This window comes from Onychostoma macrolepis, chromosome 07, assembly GCF_012432095.1.
Source record: "Onychostoma macrolepis isolate SWU-2019 chromosome 07, ASM1243209v1, whole genome shotgun sequence".
In the NCBI taxonomy this organism is placed as follows: Eukaryota; Metazoa; Chordata; class Actinopteri; order Cypriniformes; family Cyprinidae; genus Onychostoma; species Onychostoma macrolepis.
This window is the reverse complement of record NC_081161.1, coordinates 40,535,772-40,557,302: the sequence shown is the minus strand read 5'-3', so window position 1 is coordinate 40,557,302 and position 21,531 is coordinate 40,535,772. Positions and strand designations below refer to the sequence as shown.

Genomic DNA, 21,531 nt, shown 5'->3' with positions numbered 1-21,531 from the left:
CTTCTGATTCATAAAACATTTTCACTGAAAAAATAAATATTATGGACGCAGGAAGCACACAGCTTTTCGTTTCACAAGTTGTTTTTTGTCACCAATATTCAAAATGTGTGCATTTACAGACAACTGATTTTAGGCCTTCAACCAACACTTTCATTCAGAAATACAGGCAGAAATTGAGTGGCATCGGCATAGCAGAGAATAACAATGTCTAATTATCTAAGTGATATGGTATTTACCTCAATAATAACGAGTCGTTACGAACAGTATGCCTACATTTTCACTTCCCGAACAAAGGTTTGAACATGACTGACAACATTCATAAGAGTGTCTCCAGGTAAGCCAGGTAATTAAACTCCTGCCATTTTCAAATTACACAGAAAAGGGAGAAAGTATTAAAAAGCTCAATTTAAAGTATTCACAACTTTCAAACAAATGACCACGAGTGCAGTTATCCGTGGGCTCTTGGGTGCGATCATGGAGTACAGATTCCCATCGCTCATCCTCTTCCACATTAAAAGCATCATTTGAACATTCTGAAATGACCAAAGAAGCAGAAATCATTTTGTAATAAACTTTATTTTGGTCCCGAGGAGACAGATTAGTCAAAGAGTCCGAATCCCATGTCATCTTCGGATTCTTCAGACTCCTCTTTCTTCTCTTCTTTCTTCTCCTCCGCTGCAGGAAAAAGAAAAGGAATAGACATTAACGTTACAGGACCTACAGGAAACCAATCAACAGTTCACAATTATATATCTATCACAATTATATATCAATTTCTATTCTAACATGACAAGGCCTCTGTGTATAAGGCAAGGTTCAAAAAGAAATGATTGATTTAGTCAGTGTGGAAGAACTTGACTGGTCTGCAGAAAGCCAAGTCCTAATCCAAGCTGAACACCTCTGGTGTGACTTTAAATGCAGATCTTGAGCCAAAAACTCTTTAACAAACACCAATGACTTGTACATACACTATATGGACAAACGTATTGGGACACCCCATTCTTTAGAACAGAAAAAGGCACTTCCAAAACTGTGGCAACAAAGATGGAAACATAATTCATGTATTTAAAAATTGTATTTCCATCTCTGTTGCAACAGTTTTGGAAGTGTCTAAAATGACTGTATCTATATGTACAAGTCATTGGTGTTTGGTAAAGAGTTTTTGGCTCAAGATCTGCATTTAAAGTCACACCAGAGGTGTTCAGCTTGGATTAGGACTTGGCTTTCTGCAGACCAGTCAAGTTCTTCCACACTGACTAAATCAATCATTACTCAAACCTTGCCTTATACACAGAGGCATTGTCATGTTAGAATAGAAAAGGGTCCTGTCCAAACTGTTGCTTTAAAATTAGAAGCACACAATTCCCTAGAATATCATTATATGCTTAAACATTAAGATTTGTACTCATGGAAATTACTAAAGTAGTCAAACCTGTTCATTAGAAGGGGGTGACCCAATACTTTTGACAATATAGTGTATTTCACACAGTCACAGCATTTTGCATTTACTCCCTTGATGAGTAGTTTATGCTAACTTCACTGAGGTTTAGCTACTTGCTCATAATGGATATTTGGTTGAAATGACGGTTCAATCAGCAAATACATAAGCTGATAATCACAGAGCTTTATCGCCCAACTCTATTAGAGAGCCGGGCGGCACTGACCTGCAGGGGCAGCAGCAGTTCCTCCAGCGGATGGGGCGGCAGCGCTGGAAGCAGCTACAGCTCCTCCGGACGGCACGCTGGCCAGCTTGCTGAAACCTGTCAGACACCACAAACACAGACTGAGACGTGCTCACCCAAACTGACTGTTCTCAACTGATTGATTTCTTATCCGTGATGCTCATATGTTGAGATACCAGAAATCATGCTTAGTTTGTCATGCACTTTTATCCTGAATTTTAAACTAAATGCAGAAACCGCCTGACTGGAGTAACCTGAGGTTAAAGCGACTCTGCAGGTGATTACCTGATAAGGTTTTTTAGAAAACATTTTATAAAGATTATTCTACAAACTGCAATTCCTATTAAACTATTTTAGAGCCGGAATTTACAGACTTTGATATTCTCAACACAATCTTTAATAAAGAACTTTCAAAGGTTTTTTTTCAAAGCAACCAATGTTCTGTACAGAAAAATAAGCAACAATTACATAAAACATTACATGACAATTAGCCTAACTCATCATACACTGAAAACTTGATTTGATAAAAATTCTAAGTTTTAAATAAAGACTATTTTAAGACTTGTACATTTTACAAGAACATAACATTTTAATTATTCTATAGGGCTGCAACAACGAATCGATTAAATCGATAAAAATCGATTACTAAAAGCGTTGGCAACGAATTTCATAATCGATTCGTTGTGTCGCGCGACGCGGAGACGTTTGATTATTAAAAAAAAAAAAAAAACTTTAGTTGAGCGCGGAGCGGAGTGAACACACTCGGTCTCTCTCGCGCACGGATGGTAGCAGAGTTTGGCGCCTCATAAATAAAAAAAAAAAAGTAAAAAAAACGAGCGGAGGTAGAGGAAAGATACATGGCGGAGGCAGAGAAATCCGTGCGACCCAAGTCATCCAAGGTGTGGGAGCAGGGGCGGCGTTTGCGTATGGCAGAGTATGGCAGTTGCCATACTCTAGCCCAGTCAGGTGCTGTGAAAAATTATACAAACTTGAGTCGCTTATAATTCGTTTTATTATTTTAAATCAGAGAGTTTTAAAAATAGTAAACCAATGATAAGCATTAAAATAACTTGTCAGTAAAACGCCATTGGATCATCGAGCTCTCAGCGAGACCTCGTAACTTCACCCCGCCTTCATTCAGATTGACGCGCCGCGCACAGCCTGGAGAAGATGAGATCTCTGCTTTTTCGCAATGCAAGGGTGAATAAATAATTGGTGTTTGAATAGTACAGCGTTTTCTTTACTCAAACACTATGTCAGTAAAGGATAATGTTTTTGTGTGTTTGAAGAGTGGAGAAGAATTAGTTATTTGCTGTCTATATACGTTTTAAATATCCTGTGCATTATGTGCATAAGCGCTTAATTTGAGATTTTGGCCAAGTGTATTAAACAACAAGAAAAAACTAAGCGCCCATATAGCTACAATCAAAGTTATATAACCTGTAAAAGTTGATGAAAGCATAATGCACTTGCTGCTTCAGATAACAGTTACAGCCGTTCTAATGACAAACAAAACACTCCATCTCCGTCATTCTCAAAAACATTATTAACTCCATTTGAGCTTGATTTTCATATAATGTTAAGTGCAAGTGTCTGATACAATACCAACGCTAACGACGCAGTGTTGTTAAATTATTTAATTTTTTGCACTCCCCCCCCAAAACGTCTATATATTTGGCAGATGTAAAGCATACATGTGTATGTTTTTTGTGTTAGTCCATTTTTATTTTATTTTATTATTATTATAACAGCTCAGGGATGTTCAAGGAGCAACATGTTTGTGCACTTTCTAAAGATTTTAGTTCTGTTTTTGAAAAAAGGGTTGGAAATGAATGCTTTTCTTTTTTTTCTTTTTCTAATCCGATTCATCGATTAATCGAAAAAATAATCGACAGATTAATCGATTATTAAAATAATCGTTAGTTGCAGCCCTATTATTCTACTTCAAGATCTCACTTGAGTGAAAATTTATTTTAAATTCTACATCCAATTTATTCCCAAAATTATGTACCCAAAACTACAAGGTTATTCAAATGAAAATAAAAGTCTGAAGATTGCCTTAAAAAAAAGAAAGAAGAAGAATTCAATACACTTTAAAATGGATCTTTTTTAAAAGTTGTGAATTAAATTACTGGAAGTAGCCTATATAAGACATAAGAAAATACAAATTTCAGTTTTTCAAAATTTCACATTTAAATCAAATTATTAATTCTTGTTCCTTTCTTTGTGGAATTTATTAGCAATTTCTGGGTCAAAATAGTTTCTACATTTTTTCCCCCGGTGATGTTCATGCCATATCCAATACTTTTTCAAGTTTAGAAGAAAAAAAAAAGTTAATTCCCCAACATTTTCCACAACCACGGGAACCATGTCTTAAACAGTAAGAGGCCTATATCCTCAAGTCAAAGGTTTCCCTTACATTTGTTACCATTATATTACCAGTTTAAAACAATGACCAACTTACCTTGGGCAATCACCTCCTCCAAATTTTTGCCATTGAGCTCAGACACAACCTACAAATACAGAAGTCAATATTAAAGCAAGCACATAAACGAGTCTCTTAAGCACACCATGCTCCCGGGTGCTCACGCACAGGTTTACCTTGCTCATCCGGGTATCATCAACCTCAATGCCGACGCTGTCCAGGATCTTCTTGATGTCACCTGTGCTGGGGCTGTCTTTGCCTCCGAGGGCAGCGAGCAAGTAAGCAGCTACGTAACGCATCCTATAACAAACACCGAGAAATTCATGCGTTAACAAAGAAAAGGCATCATAAATGTTCACACAAAAAAGTCTAACGTTTCATGACCACTATTTGAGCTCTTCTCCAATTGAAGAATTTGAAGTTAAAAGCGCTAGAGAGGACTTTAGTGTTCTTAAATTAAAACAATGGCTCAGCTACGGCATCTTTCACTAGTAATTCAGAGATATGCCACATGGCTGAGTGAACTACTGTTAGCGGACTGTGTTTCAATACATTAATCTGAGCTTCTGTACTACATCAACCTCGCAAATGAAGGATTGAGGGCCTTTATCGTTTCAAACACGTTCATCATTTGCTCATTTGACGTTTATATGTGCTTGTTAAATTAGTGTTTTTATTCACTCACTTTGCGGAGAGAGGGAGTCGCGCGTGTTCACTAGCGGGCTCGTGCAGGCAGAAAGGAAGCGGAAAGGCGGAGAAAACCGGAAAAACGACACGGTCGATGACGTCACACGCGAGGAGCCAATCGAAAGGCTGGGAAGCACGTCAATCACGAGGGTGAGGGCGGGGCTTCTTCTCTCTTCGCCCCCTGATTTGAATGGGATATTTATTTCTTAATAATTTCTGCACATTTTCATACAACATTACGACAGTAATAATAAAAAGAGAGAAAGAATAAAAATGTATTTTATTTTTGTTCTCAACCACTGAACAATAATAGATCAGTGCGCCCAGTGGATAAGACAAAGGAATCCTAATTAGCCAGAAATTGGTTGATTAATGTTTTACATAAAATGTTACATTTAGGAAACACAAATTATGCAAAAAAAAAACAAACAAACAAAAAAAACAATAAAAAATAAATAAACACTGAAATGGCAAAATATATATAATAAAGAGTTCTTCTGTCATGCATGCACGTCCACTGTTGGTCATTGTAAGTTAGTGAACGAATTATTAACATAGTGAGATTGTAAAAAGTATGTTGTTGTTGTTTTTATAAAAATACACAAGAACAAAATTGGCCATTATTATGATAAATTCCAAATTATTTAGATATTGCATAATCGAAACCATCGAATGTGCCACTAGTCTGTTAATAAAACATGCCAGCAGAGGTCATTGTTTATCATGAGCATATAAACCAAATATATAAAGTGACTGTCTGAGATATAGCTCCCATGCACCACATCTCATCTCATCTCATCAGTGGATTTATAAGGTAAATATGTCATATTTATTTAATACAGATTTACACTCAAACCATGCTTTTCTGAAATGCACTGTTCAATATTTGGAGGGCATTCTTGCCAAGTATCCTATGCAAAATCACATTCACATAAATGAGTTTCAGGAGGATTTTACCTTTATGAGAACATTATTTTCTAACTATTTGAAAGCCTAAATAATAGGGATGTAACGATTCACTCAACTCACGATTCGATTCACGATATTATTATTATTATTTTACAAAATGAGATTTTTAGACAAATTATAAATTAAATGTGTCCTTTTATTATTGCTTGGACAAAATGCAGCACGTTTCTTTGTGAAATTGAAATATAACACTATAATAATATACTAATATAGCATATTATTGCTCTTCTGTTGGTTTTGATTGCTTCTATTGTCCTCATTTGTAAATCGCTTTGGATAAAAGCCTCTGCTAAATAACACAATGTAAATGTAAATAACAACACTAAATTGAAATTTTAAAACAAATAAATAAGTAACACAAATAAAAGAAATCTCTTCATATAAACAAAATAAGGCTTTGTGCTCTTTAAAGTCAGAGGCAACCACTGCATTTTAATCATGATCCAAACAAAGATTGGCATACATGCAACACGAGCAGTTTTTAATCTAAATTAGGTTGTATAATTTCGAAATTTGAAGCAAAAACAGAATGGTCTGACTTCAGTTTTGTGAAACTACTGTATACATAAAAAATATCTGCATGAAATGAAACAGATTCAGTCTCTGCCAGCAGGTGGCGCTTTAAGCGTTTCCATGGTTTCCGCTGTAAACAAAGCAGCGCTGCACTTATACAGAGGCAAGACGAAAAGAAAAAAATACCATCTAAACTTTTCTAAAGACAGTAAGTTCCCCTCAGACATACATTCATATAAACTCCTAACCCTAATTGAATCGCGATTTGTTTAGCATCTCAACCGATTTGAATCGTGGCATATATGAATCGATTTTCAACCGGCTCGCGGTTAATCGTTACGTTACGTTACGTTACATCCCTACATAGCATAACATACAAAGCAGACAATCTACTAGAAGGCAAACTAGCTTGTGTCTTTGTTAGATTATATAGCTGTCTGTAAATGTATTTCAATCTGTTCATCACACAAAGCTGTTTTAGAAGTTGTATGATATTATTTTGCCCTTTTTGGAGTTTGACAGTATAAATTACATCCACCTTCACTGCAAAAGAGCAACCATCTCCTTTTGTTTCTCAGAATAAAGAAAGCAATTTCATTTAAAAAGACACGAGGGTGAGTAAATAATGACAGAATTTTCATTTTCTGGGTGAACTATCTGAGTACGTCGGGCGATAAAATCATAGTGAAAAGGTCTCTGACAGACAGAAAAATTGTTGGGAATGTGAGCAATGTAAAGAGCACATCAGACTGTCTGATATTAGTAACGATGTTAGTGTGAGAGGTGGATTTAATGATGGCAGAAAGACAAATAAGTGACAGATGATTGATAAAGCAGTAACGATAGTTCACCCAAAAATGAAAATTCAATCATCATTTATTTCAAACCTAGATGACATTCTTTCTTTGAAATGCAAAAGGTGTTTGACAGGATGCCCTGACTGCTGTTTTTAAAGATGTTTATTGTTGTATGCACAAGTACTGTGTACAAAGAACAATGTTAATCTTAATTTTCCATAATAATAACAACAATAATAGTTTAATTATTAATTTCTATACATTTAATAATAATGATGATAATAATAATTACTGTTTACACTAGTAAGTGACTTTCTTTATGAGTGAGTCATTTGCTTGTTAATTCAACTGGTTCATTAAAAAAACACTGATTCATTCACAAACAATTGACCGTCTTTATGAGTATATAATTGGATCATTCATTAAACCTACCTGTTCAAAAAGGCTGATTCAGTTTAGAAAGGAAACAAGTATGAGCGAGTCATTGAATCATCTACTTAGCTGATTTATTCATGTAAGAGGCTGTTATGAGTGAGTCCCTAAATCATTCACTCAACTGATTCGTTCAAACAAACAAAACACTTACTCTTTTCATTTATTAAACTTGAATAAAACCAATATTGCGTGGTGACACTCGCAATTGTGATGTTTATCTGAATTATTATTATGAATTTGGTGCATGTTCATAGTTAATTTGAGGAGTAACTGACTTTACACATTGACAGTAGGAAAAGTGAAGTTAGTTCTGAGAAAAGTTCCTACATTTGCTTGCAGATATTTTCTCCAAATATGGTCACCTGTATGTTCAATCAGACTGCAGAAATGCTTTAATACATTCGATTCTTTAGGGGGGAAACTTGCGAAAGAAAAGAAAAGCAGAGCGAATATTGAAGGCTAATGTCTGTGAGACTCTTTCAGGGCTCTGCTCTCATCTTCTCATCTTCCCTCCCAGGTATTTTCTCTCTCTGTCCTCTTTGAACACCCTTGTATTTACTTTCTCTCTCTCCTGCCTTGTACACTAGCAGCCTCTGTTCCTGTAAGTCTTATCAATGGCTGGTTTTGGGTTTCTGAACATAATCTCTCAATGGGATGCATTGTGGAGACTGCCTGTGGATTCAGGATAAATGTGAGTCTGCTGGCTTTGCCAGAGTTTTATTTGTCACATCATTCAACAGGCTTGTTTTAGCTGTAGTGCAAAGAATTAAAAAAACTCAAAGCCTCTACCCGGAAGAAAAATCTATCGCTCAGACTTGCTTGTTCATAGCTCAGGAGACTTAATGAAGCTCTCAGTTGGGTTTCAGGTAAGTGTCAACTTGGCCTCAGATGTTTCTGCTAATTCCTTAAGAATAGATACAAATGAGATGTTTGTTTTAGAGCTGTGGGTGAATATATGATTGTGAATAAAAGCTCAGGTTAGATGGTTTTGGAGGAATTTGATGAGAAATGATGAGTTCATTATGAGAATTTTCACATTTGATTACAGACTTTATCTTGAGCACTGTTTGAGACGCACGTGAGATTGATGGGGGTCTTTTTCTAAGAAGAAAAAGCTGGTTTCCATTTTGATTTTGGATTGCTGTCAGTTTTTTGTCATTGTTCTTTTTTCTGAGCTGGTTTTGATCTACAAGTGGCTCTAAAAAGCTACTTTTTGGGACGTTTTTCATTTGTACTTTTCAAAGAGCCATTTTAATAGAACTGCCACAAATCCTCACTTGTCAATCATGACTTATAAATGAAACGCTGTGCTGGAGCTTCAGCCACAAAACATTTTATCAGCCACCAGTGTTGCTGTTGCCATGTTTTGTTAGCTTGTAAACTGGAGACATTTTTAGGCTATTGAGAGGAAATTGAAAATTGATGCACAAAATGTCTTGAACCTGCATTTGGTGATCTTAACTGGCAATTTCCCATTGTTTTTGAAGCATTGAAAGTACAAATTCCATGTTCATTAGAGAGAGAACTATTAGGTGTGTTACACTGTAACTCAGCTATAGAACATTGTGCTGATCTTGGCTTTGATTCCCAAACAATGCTTAGATTAAATCTATTGCTTGAATGCACTTTAAGTCTCTTTGGATATAAATATCTGCTAAATGCATGTAATGCATCAAACTGTTTTTTAGGATCCTTTGCAGTGAATGGGTGCTGTCAGAATGAGAGTCTAAACAGCTGATAAAAACATCACAATAATCCACAAGTAATTTGTAAGAAACAAATCCATCATTGAGGGTTTTTTTTTTTAACTTCAAACCATCGCTCCTGCTAAAACATGAGTTCATTAGCTTTTGTCCTCTGACATCAAAATACTGACATATTTGTTTAGAACAGTTTTTTGCTTGTATACAATGCGTGATCTGTGCATATTTCTCTCTTGTTTCAGACTAGACTCATTTTCTTCACTGTGGGAAATGTTATTATGGACTCATATTTTGGCCAGAAGTGATGCTTTAAAGTTAAGAATGTCATAATGAAGAATTTGTTTCTTTCAAACATGCAGCTTTTCGCTTCACAAAATGTTAACTGATGGACTGGAGTGGTGTGGATTACTTGTGATGTTTTTATCAGCTTTTTCGACTCTCGTTCTGACGGCACCCATTCACTGCAGAGGATACATTGGTGAGGAATCTGTAACAACGAGAAAACAAACTCGTCTACATTTTCAGCAATTTTTCTTTATTCTTTTAATATGTTTATTGAAGTTTTATGTTATTTAATGGTAGCGAACAATGAAACACAACCAAGGATTTAAACTGTAATTTAGATATTCAAGCAAGACTTGTGAAAAAAACAACACCACATAATATTCAGTTTGACCCCTTAAGGTGAAAAAACAACATTTTACTCCTCTTTTCATATTTTACACTGTTTAATAAGAAACCAAGTTTGATTTAATTTTTCAAGAGTTTCAAAGTGTATTTTTCACACTGATGGTGGAAAGTACCAATAATTCATGTGGATTTTAGATTCATAACTCAGCAAGTTATGTAACATCCCTCTTTCTCTCTCTCTCTCTCTCTCTCTCACACACACACACACACACACACACACACACACACAGAGGTTGTATTATTCATAAAAAGCACAAAGATTAAGGTTGGGTCAGACGAGTATCATTAGAATGAGCAGAATTAAGAAGGATGAACAAAAGCAAAAGTGTCACATGTCATTTTCCCATCACACAGACAAAAATCTGCTTTTATCAAGCTTTCAGACACCACACCGCCTCTAGAGAGATCCTCTGAATACAGAATAGAGAGCCGAGCAGATCCTGCCATTGTCTCTGGTATTATTTTGATTCACTGTGCTGCGTTTTCACTAATGGATACTAGTGCAGGCCAGAGTGAACGAGATGGCGTGTCTGCTGCTGTCACAGTCCGTCTTTGATCCTGCATCCTGCCGTCTGAAGTGTCGATTCCCTGGATTCGCTGCACATGGTTTTGAAGTCCAGAAAACATTGTGATGTTTGTAGTGTAGTCAGCAGTTGCCATGGTTACAGAAACTCACTCTATATCCTTGAGCAGAGTTTTCAAGCAGCACTGCAAAAATATCATTTTCTCAGTATTGTTCTGTACAAACAAGCCTACACTGTAAAATCTAATTAACAACATGCAAACCCCATTGCCTTGAAAAAACTAAGTTTTGAAGTTCTCAAATTGTTCAGTTGTATTGACATTTCAACATTTAAGATGACTTTGGGAAATGAGTGAATGCAACTAGAGAAAGATGAGTGAAAAGTCTAAGAATTGCCCCACCTCTTTTTTCTTGATGAAATGGCAACTAAAAAATGCTTTCTTGTTTTTTTGGGGGGGGTTTTTATGGTGTATTATTGGTGTATTAATATTATTGGTTCCTTTGTGAAGTAAATTGTTATATTCACCTTGAAATTAGCTGTAACTTGATAAAAATCTAGTAAGTATATCAACTAAGTATAAATAACTAATTATATTTAAGTAAGGTAAACTATTGGATTTTACAGTGTACAATAAGGTCAGTTTACCCAAGAAGCAAATTTGCAGGGGTGTGTAAGATACGTTTTCAAATAATTTATATTGAATTAAAATTGGTTTGATGATAATGGAGATTTTTTTATGACTTTTCTAGGTATTATGAGAAAGAGTCTGCAAACCAACCTGATCATCTCCATCTTCTCTCTGGCCATGTTGGACATTCCTGATGACTACAGACTGGAGCAGTAATAGAAACCGTGTTTTTGACACTCAAAATATGTGCAAATGTAATTCCACATTATCTGCTCTGTGTCATTGATTTTCTTGGCTTTGTTTTAAATGGCTGACAAGCAGATCAGGTGAGTTTTCTTTAGAGGGAAATGGCTAATACTCACTGTAGAGTAAAAATATAGTTAATACCTTAGACCGAAAATATAAACTACACAAATACACAAAAGCAAGATAGTAGGCCTGTTTTAACATTAAAAAAGTAATCCACTTTACCTTTAATGTGATTTCTTGTATTACTGTGATGTAACAAACTTCAGAACTCAGATGCATTTGTATTAAAGTTCTTTCATTTACTCGTGCAATGTATGTTTCAGGCCATTGCTACTTGATTTGAGTTTTTTGAATTACTTTTACTGACGATTTATTTTGCTTTTTTTTTTATTTTATTTTTTTTAGAATATTATTTAATTTTGTTCAATTAACCCTATAAAGCCCACTCTATCACTGAATTTCTAAGGCCTCTAAATGATCAACATGTTCAAACATTTTCTTAAAAAACCCAGTTGTATACAATCTACTACATGCCTTCTGTCAAGATTGATAGGTTATACTTTGTAGCAAGTAAAAGGCCTTTTAGTGTAATTGTACAAATGTCCACCTTCAGCTCATGATTCAAGTGTCTTTTTGCTGTGAAATCTTTACTGATTTTTAAAAAAGTAATCTTATAACTTTTATAACTTTTATAACTTTTATAAAAGTATAACTTTTATGTTGTTAGTAATATTTCAAGATGAACACTTACTCGACTGATGCAACTGACATTTACTTGTTTATCCATACATAAAAAAAAAAAAATCCTGTTAAAATGTGAGTATCAAATATGATCCATCAGGTTTTTGAGGAATGTTTATTTGTTCATCTCTCAATCACTGTATTGTATTGCATTACATGTTTTGCCCCCACAATAAATACCACAGAGCTTTGATCAAAAGTAAGCATTTAATATCTTACTAAGTCATATTTTTGGGAGATACAAAGTGGCATCTGATATTTATGCATTTTATGTAAGTGGTCTGCTATACAGTTATAAAGATCTAATTTATTTACATTACAAACTATCATAATTTCTTACTTTTTGGCCATATAAATATCAACAACTGCACCAGGATTTCATATTTTGCTCAGTTTGAGCCTCTGAATAAAATTGAGGTGTTTTTTTCTTCATATTCTTACCTCTGTATGTTATATGAGCCATAAAAAGCCTGATGCATGAAATCTGATACAAAAACACCTATGCAAACATTTATTTTATTTTTTTAGATTTTGTTTAAAGGGTTAATAAACTTTTTCTTAATAAACCTGAGTATTATTTCTAGTGCTGTCAAACGATTAATCGCGATCAATCGCATCCAAAATAAATGTTTTTGTTTACATAATATATGAATGTGTACTGTGTATATTTATTATATACAGTATATATAAATACACACACATGCATGTATATATTTCAGAAAAATATGTTAATTTTATATATTAAATATATTTATTTATTTATAATATAAATATAGACGTAAATAGATGCAAATATTTTCAAAATATATACTGTATGTGTGTGTGTGTATTTATATATACATACTAAATATACACAGAACACTCACATATATTATGCAAACAAAAACTTTTATTTTGGATGAATCATTTGACAGCACTAATTATTTCAGGCTCACAGGTGCAGCTGTTTTAATTAGTTTATTTTATAGAAGGTAACTTTTGTAGATTTTGAATACAGTGCTTTTGCAAATAAAGTGAACTTCTCTTTTTTTGATGGCATGGTTTCTTTTGTACACTATAGATTAATCTCTAATGTTGTTTCAGTCTGCCAGCTAAACTCATCAATGGAGGCATTGCCGGGTTAATTGGTGTCACTTGCGTGTTTCCGATTGATCTGGCAAAAACTCGCCTCCAAAACCAGCAAAACGGACCTCGCATCTACGCTAGCATGTATGTATCCTGCTGCTTTTAATTGTCTGAGCAAACGAATGCCTGTGCTTGTGTTCATGTATATATGGGTGAGGATATGTTTCATTCACAGGTCTGATTGTCTGATAAAAACCATCCGGTCAGAAGGATTCTGTGGGATGTACAGAGGTGATGTACTGTTTCACAATCTGTATAGATCATATGGAATTGTTCATGCTTGGAAAAACTACATTATCTATTATTATTATCTATATTATTATCTATCCCCCCTTTCTTCTTAATATCCCTCCTTCACACTTTCATTTCTAGGAGCTGCGGTTAATCTGACTCTGGTAACTCCAGAAAAGGCCATCAAACTGGCTGCCAACGATTTCTTCAGACACCAGCTCTCCAAGGATGGGTGAGAATAAAAACAGCCTCAACTTCTTACATAAGCGTATGGGGGGAAACGACAAACAGAGCTTCATTTTGACTTAATTATCTTAACTTAAATACTTAAAATTGAATTGGAACTTTTTAGGAAATTGAGAGACATGACATTTAATTTAAATGCATTTACAGTTCAATTCTGAATTGCAAAACACACACAATGGCAGTCAAAAGTTTGGAGAAATAAGTCTTAAGCTGACAGAAGCTGCATTTATTTGAATAAAAATACAAAAATACAGTAAAACCTGTAATATTGTGAAATATTTTTACAATTTAAAATAATGCTTTTCTATTTGAATATATTTTAAATTTTGATGTATTCCTTTGATTCAAAGCTGAATTTTCTCATGATCCTTCAGAAATCATTCTATATGCTGATTTGGTTCTCAGAATTCCAAACTTTTGACAGCCAGTGCATATATAAATAATATTATTATATAATTTTATTTATATTATTATGTAGCCTACATTTTTAAGTTCGCTCAACTTTTTTTTTTTTTTTTTTACAGTGTATATGAATTTAGTTGGCATACTTTATACTTCAGTTCATTTCTAAAGGTAGTTTACAATTTGAGAAGAATTCTTACATTTGCAATACTATCTAAAGTAAAACATCCATTTTCCACAATATTGGTTTTTAAAATGTATTTAAAACAATACATTTGGTTTTTAAAACAATTGTATTTAAAAATGTGTTATAGGTTATTTAAAGGACGTTTCAGCTACATTTAATGAACAACAAAGAATTCAAAAACATATCAATAGAAAATACTCGGTTTGGCCAACTTGCAACAACCTTACAATTACAGAAATACCCTTTTGTCCAACCACAGTTCAACCTTTCAGAATAAACCTTCATTATATAGATTAGTTTTCATTAAAATGAATAAATTTGCTCATTTGCGGTGAATGTGCTCAGCAGTGGGATGTAATGAAGGTCTCATAACTTATTTAACAGTTGCACTGATTTAGAAAGAGCAATGCTCTTTTTTAATTTATTCCTTTTTTGGCATAATTTAGATTGGATGAAGATCTACGTCTTATTTTTTAAGAAAATGAATCCACAGAGCCGCTGGATTTGCTCACAGAGTTTTGAAAACAGAGCTGATCTGATAAAAGCCGCCCGTAAGCTTCTGCATTATGGATAGATATTGCAGTAGAACTCTGTACACCTTGAATACCTGGAGCTGTGGTGAGCATCTCCGTGGTGACTAATAGCTAGATGGCTAAATTATTGATTAATAGAGTCCGGTAGACTGCAATGAACCGATGAATTATTGAAATAAGAGTGTGTTTGGGAGTGTGATGTCATCACACGGTGAGGGTCAGACCCCAAAGCTACTTGTTTACAGAGGAAACGGGCTTATCGTCGTCTAAAAATAATGCTCTCTTCCTGTCTTTTTATCTTTGTGTTTTTCTGGCTCTCTCCCAGACAGAAGTTGACGTTGGTTAGAGAAATGTTAGCTGGCTGCGGTGCTGGTACCTGCCAAGTTAGTGTCTCTGCTGCACTCATAGGACCCACATTCCTCACACACACAAAACAGCTTATTTTCCTGAAAGTAATGAGTTTTTCAAAGTAATTTTCTGGCTTAAGTACAGCTAAGATGGAACGTAGTGCACCCAAAATGCACATTTGGCATTGCAAAACAATCAGATGTTGGGCAAAATATTAAAATGTGTGTTTTCCAGATCTATAGAAATATAAGAAATAATAGTCAGAAGTTTGGGGTCTGTAAGATTTTAATGTTTTGGAAAGAAGTCTCTTATGCACACCAAAGCTGCAATTATTTGATCAAAAATGCAGTAAAAACAGTAAAATTGTGAAATATTATTACAGTTTAAAATAAATGTTTTCTATGTTAATATATTTTAAAATGTAATTTATTCCTGTGATCAAAGCTGAATTTTCAGCATCATTACTCCAGTCTTCAGTGTCTCATGATCCTTCAGAAATCATTCTAATATGCTGATTTGCTGCTCAAGAAACATTTCTGTTTATTATCCATGTTGAAAATTGTTGTGCTGCCTAATATTTTTGTGGAAACCATGATACATTATGTTTTAGGATTTTTTTTGATGAATAGAAAGAGCAAAAACTTTATTCTATTTGAAATGTAAATTCTTTGTAACAAAGTAAAAGCCTTTACTTTGATCAATTTAATGCATCCCTGCTGAAAGAAAAAAAATTAATTTCTTTATTATTAATTAAATCTTACTGACCTCATTTCAAAAGAACAATTTAGATGCCTTTACAGCTCAAATAACACACATTTGTATGGAATAACCCTCATATATCTGATTTTAAACTGAAATGTCTTGAATGGTAATGGTAACTTCTGTCTGTATGCGGATTGTGTTTTGGCAGGTGATTGTAACCACTCCTATGGAGATGCTAAAGATCCAGTTGCAGGATGCCGGCAGAATAGGTGAAAGATAGAAAACTTTCTCATGTCTGCTGATAGTGTCTTGTTGATGATGGGGGCGCATAGTATCATATATGTATACTATTCTACAGTGTGCAATATGTATATTGTGTGCACTATACAAAAGGTCTGTATGTACGGAATACTGGATGATGTACTCCATTTGGCAAAATGTGGCATGCACAACAGAGCACACTGCATGTAATGTTGCATCCCACAATGCAATGCACTCATCTTGACCTTGACCACAATATGAACCATGGATGATAACAGGACTCTGCTTGCTGAATTAAACATGAATTGTAGGCATGTGACAACAGTGTAGCAGAGAACATGAAATGTTGCATATACTGCATCATATACATTCAATGCTGTATGCAGTGCGTAACAATCTGATTCAAAAAAATAGCATGGCATATGCATAAAGCAATAACTAAATTGAAACTTAGTTAGAATTGAAATTTTAGTATGCTACATTGTTGTAACAAGACCATTTATGTTGCATGTTTAGCAAGTGTCGTCTAGTTATTCTCAGAAATATACTTGTGTTTCAAGTCTCTTCTGCTGACCAAGGCTGCATTTATTTGCTAAAAAAAAAAAACACTGTAAAAACAGTAATATTCTGAAATATTAATGCAATTTTAAAAAACAGTTTTCTATTTGAATATATTTTAAAATGTGATGCAAAGCTTAATTTTCAGCATCATTACTCCAGTCTTCAGTGTCACATGATCCTTCAGAAATCATTCTACTGTGCTAATTTCTTATAATTATCAATGTTGATTTTTTTTTCAGGATTTTTTGATGAATAGAAAGTTCAAAAGAACAGTATTTATTTGAAATGGAATACTTTTGTAACATTATAAATGTCTTTAATGTCACTTTTGATCAATTTAATGCATTCTTACTGAATAAAAGCATTAATTTCTATAAAAAAATTCAAACCTTTGAACAGTAGTGTATATAAAATAGTATGAGTAATATGCTATTCTGACCGTATCTCATGTCTCTGACAGAGGCCCAGAGGAAGCTCATTGGCCAGCATGCCGGAGGAGGCGCAGCCAAAGTGAATGTTGTTCACTTGAAGTCTCCCACGGCCCTCCAACTAGCCATAGATCTGCTGAAGGACAAAGGCATCGCTGGTCTCTATAAGGGACTGGGGGCCACTCTATTACGGTATTCCAACAGAGTCACTCAAACTGTGGGACGCATTTATCCATAATGTGCTTTCTCTCCATCCTTTACCTCACATTGATGTGTTCTCCCTCTTTGTCTCCCTCAGGGATGTGCCCTTTTCCATCATCTACTTCCCACTGTTTGCTAACCTGAATAGCCTGGGCAGGAGGAACGCTGACGGTTCAGCTCCGTTTTACATCTCCTTCCTTGCTGGCTGTTTTGCAGGCTGCGCCGCAGCTGTTGCGGTCAACCCTGTGGACGGTGAGATGGCCTGTGATGTATGACTGGGTGCATTTAATGTGGTGTACTCAATTTAAAATTCGTTTTTTTTTAAACATATTTTTAATATATTTTTTGAAGTGTCTTATTTTGGCCAAGGCTGCATTTATTTGATCAGTTAAAACAGTGATATTGTGAAATATTATTGCAATTAAAAATGGCTGTTTTCTATTTGAATATATATTAAAATGTAATTTATTTCTGTGATGTAAAGCTGAATTTTCAGCATCATTACTCCAGTCTTCAGCGTCACATGATCCTTCAGAAATCATTCTAATATGCTGATTTGCTGCTCAAGAAACATTTGTCAGTGTTGAAAACAGTTATGCTGCTTAATATGATATATTTTTCAAGTTTCTTTGATGAATAAAAAGTTCAAAAGAACAGCATTTATTTGAAATATATATTTTGAAACATTGTGTTTTCACTGTCACTTTTGATTAATTTAATGCATCTTTGCTGAATAATAGTATTAGAAAAGTATTATTTCTTTAAAGAAAAAAAAGATGCTGACCCAATATTTTTGAATAGTGTAATATATAACAAGAAGAAGTACAAATTCACGATGACCAGAAAAATGAAATGAGCCAAAAGCCAGAATTGGGTATAATACACACAAATCATAAAAAATATGGCAATGTAGTAAATGTGTTTATTTATTTGAATCCTCAATGTTTACTCTTCACAAAGGATATGTTCCTAAATGTAGTTAGCTGCCTTGCTGTCTATGTCCTACAGCATCTTAACTGAAATGGAACCTCATAAGTGACTGATTTGGGACACTCTGCATGCATAATAACTCCATTCATTATACAGATAACGCTCCTGACATGAAGCACAAAGAAGATCTGAGTTGATTTCAATAGAGTGTAGTGTTAGCTCTCTAAGCTAACAACACATGACAAGCATAAAAATACATAACACAAAAATATCAGGTGAAATAACTTTTATTTTACTATATAAAATATATTTTATATTTTTAAATAATATACACACACACAAAGATATAATAAAATATAAATAATAATATAATTACTTATATTTTAAGTTTAAATATAATAATATTATATAAAGACATATTTATATAAATAATAATATAAAATCATTTCTCTCTCTCGCTCTCTCTCTCTCTCTCTATATATATATATATGCAAATATTATGTAAATATTTATATTGTCATATTTACATTATACATTTAGATATAGAATAAAATGTTTACAATTAAAACTAATTGCATATCATATTAAATCCATAGGGGGCGCAGTTTGCTCCTGTATTTTAGCGTCTTACACCCAAACATTGAATTAGTAGTCAGCTACATTTGAATATGTTTTGCCTACAAGAGTCAATGTTAAACATTACAGATTAGGATGAAAAACAAATGAAAAGTTATGTGTGTAATGGTGTGTGACACTTTAGTATGACATAAAAATTCATTCAAAAAACAGATGCAATTAAATCATATGTCAGTAGGCTAAGCCAAAATGAAAGTGACTGCATCTCAAATGCATTTTAGCACATAATTGAGTCAAGCAGTGACTATTTTATACATAGCAGCAGTCTAAGTATGTCCAAATGTGGTATTAAAAGTTCTAGTTTCCATTTTCCCCTAATAAAATCAGCAAACATGATATATAATGTCATCAGTATTATTACAGCGCCACCAGTATGATTAAGAGTGGACAGTATTTTGTGAATGCAGACTAATGGTTTGTATGTGTGTGTTTGTGCTGCAGTGGTAAAGACCAGGCTTCAGTCTTTAGCCTGTGGATATCATGAGGACACTTACAGCGGAGTGAAAGATTGCATCAGGTAAAATTATACTTGCATACTCATTTATCAAAGTATTTCCATGACGTTTTTTCTTATTTTTGTTCTCTGAACATCTCATCATCAGTAAGATTCTCCGTCACGAGGGCCCCTCTGCGTTCCTGAAGGGCTCGTACTGTCGCGCACTGGTCATCGCGCCACTGTTCGGCATCGTACAGGTGGTTTACTTCCTGGGAGTCGGGGAATTTGTTCTCAGTCTCCTGCCTGGACAAAAACGCTGAATCTGTACTGTAGATGAAGGTGCTGATCTTGGAACAGTGGCTTGTATTTGGACTGCAGAAGTTTCAGATCAGCTTCACTCTTAAAAATAAAGCGTTCTTCACAGCGATGCCATAGAAGAGCCATTTTTAGTTCCACAAAGAACCATTCAGTCAAAAGAACCCTCATTCGCCACAAAGAAGCTTTTGAGAAACAGAAAGGTTCTTCAAATGTTAAAGGTTCTTTATGGAACCATTTAGACAAAAAGGTTCTTCTATGGCATCGAGTGTTTGAGGACCAGTTTTCATCATCTATCAGTACAGCATGACAATAGCTCTGTTCCAAAAGCTAGTGAGCACTGGGTTTTGAGAGAGAGTCGATGTTTCCTTGCGTTAGAAGATCTGGGCTGGCTTGAGTTGTTTGTAGGCCACACTTTGTTCCATGCTAAAGCTAAAACCAACAGCTAATTATTGTTATATTACACAGATTTAAATTATTGTAACAGCTGAGTAAAAATTATGTCATACATCAAAAAACCGAAGACAATTTGTTTGGGGCTAAGTAAGGTTTTTTTTTTTTTTTAAACAAATTAGTACTTTCATTGAGCAAGGATGCATTGAATTGATAAAAAGTCACAGTAAAGACATTTATAATGTTACAAAAGTTTTCTATTTCAAATAATTGCTAATGGACTTGGATCATGTGAAACTGATGACTGGAGTAATGATGCTGAAAATTCAGCTTTTCTTCATAGGAATAAATTACTTTTTATAATATATTCACATATAAAACAGTTATTTTAAATTGTAATATTATTTCATAATAATACAGTTTTTTGTGCATATTTGTGAGCATAAGACACATTAAAAAACCTTACTGTCACCAGTCTTTTAAAATAGATCATATATCTTCAGTTACTTTGAATATTTTATTATTGTAGATTTTTGAAAGATATATTCAGAATGAGTCATTTATTTAAAAAAAAATTAAACCATTTACATTCAAATATTTTGCCTTTGTGAGATCTGTAATTACAAAGTGTTTTACTTTTAAGCTTATTGAAATCAAGCACTGCTGGTTTCCTTAGTGCAGCGTTTTATTGAATTGTATTTATCTTGGTCTTATCAGAACCAAAAGAGACACTTTCTTTGAGCTTGTGTCTGTGCATTAAAACATAATCCTTTGTGATTTATGTAAGCTTTGTACAGCGAAGACTATCTTCAAAACACATTTTAAATGAAGTCTGTATGTTACAGACTGAATTAATTGCAGAACTTGGTGCTTAGGGTTAGAGGTTTAGAACAAACCCTGAGCAGAATAACTGCACTGCAAAAATCAATTTCTTACTCAATATTTTTCGATTAGTTTTCCAGTCCAAATATCCAAACTTTCTTAAATTAAGACATATTTGCTTGAGAAGCAAAATGACTTAAGATATTCAGTCTTGTTTTTCTGAACAGTGTATCAAAATTAAGCAAATTTACGCCTAAAATGACATACATGTCTGCCAGTGGGGTCCGAAAAATAATGTTATTTTCCCTTTGGTTTAAGTTTCTTTTTCTAACCCCATTGGCAGATTTTTTTTAATTGTTTCAAGAATAAACTCTTAATTTTTCGGAAATCAAGACTTGTCAGTTTGCCTCTCAAGTAAAGATGTCTTGATTTAAGAATGTTTTGATATACTGCAAAAACAAGAGAAAAACACAGAAAGTCAGACAATCATTTTCTAGCAGTGTGAGGAATGTTAATACAGTTCTGCCTTGCAAGCACATGTACGACGAGCGAACAGAAGGGATTGTGGGTAGACATGCTGCTAACCACTCAAGCAAATCAAGGTGGCAGGAGAAATGCATTGATTGCTGGGTATGTGATTGTATCTGCAGGGGCTTTAGATCATATTTAGTATTCGGACCACAGAGCTCCCTTCCATGGCAGGCTTTTAATAGTTTTCACATCGTACTGTC

The 21,531-nt window shown here is 34.2% G+C and overlaps 2 protein-coding genes across 6 annotated transcripts; one reads left to right on the top strand and one right to left on the bottom strand.

Annotated features, from left to right (window-relative positions):
* Positions 1–557: 557 nt before the first annotated feature.
* rplp2l (ribosomal protein, large P2, like) lies at positions 558–4,929 on the bottom strand. The gene is made up of 5 exons (XM_058783406.1): positions 4,793–4,929; positions 4,284–4,407; positions 4,147–4,195; positions 1,665–1,760; positions 558–675 (listed from the first exon to the last, which is right to left on the bottom strand). Exons 2-5 carry the CDS (start codon positions 4,404–4,406, stop codon positions 599–601), a joined length of 345 nt encoding a protein of 114 aa, XP_058639389.1. The 5' UTR covers position 4,407; positions 4,793–4,929; the 3' UTR covers positions 558–598.
* Positions 4,811–20,444, top strand: slc25a22b (solute carrier family 25 member 22b). Of its 5 annotated transcripts, none has more exons than XM_058783404.1 (12): positions 6,404–6,484; positions 8,096–8,199; positions 11,175–11,307; positions 13,127–13,252; positions 13,344–13,399; positions 13,541–13,631; positions 15,093–15,150; positions 16,026–16,086; positions 17,100–17,259; positions 17,366–17,520; positions 19,276–19,351; positions 19,437–20,444. In XM_058783404.1, coding segments are annotated over exons 4-12 (813 nt in total). In that variant the 5' UTR covers positions 6,404–6,484; positions 8,096–8,199; positions 11,175–11,307; positions 13,127–13,250; the 3' UTR covers positions 19,591–20,444. The 5 variants fall into 5 exon arrangements, with proteins under 5 accessions (XP_058639386.1, XP_058639387.1, XP_058639383.1 ...); XM_058783400.1 differs by having other exon boundaries at positions 11,175–11,379; XM_058783402.1 differs by lacking the exon at positions 8,096–8,199 and adding an exon at positions 9,571–9,689 and having other exon boundaries at positions 6,409–6,484; positions 11,175–11,379.
* The last annotated feature ends 1,087 nt before the right edge of the window (positions 20,445–21,531 follow it).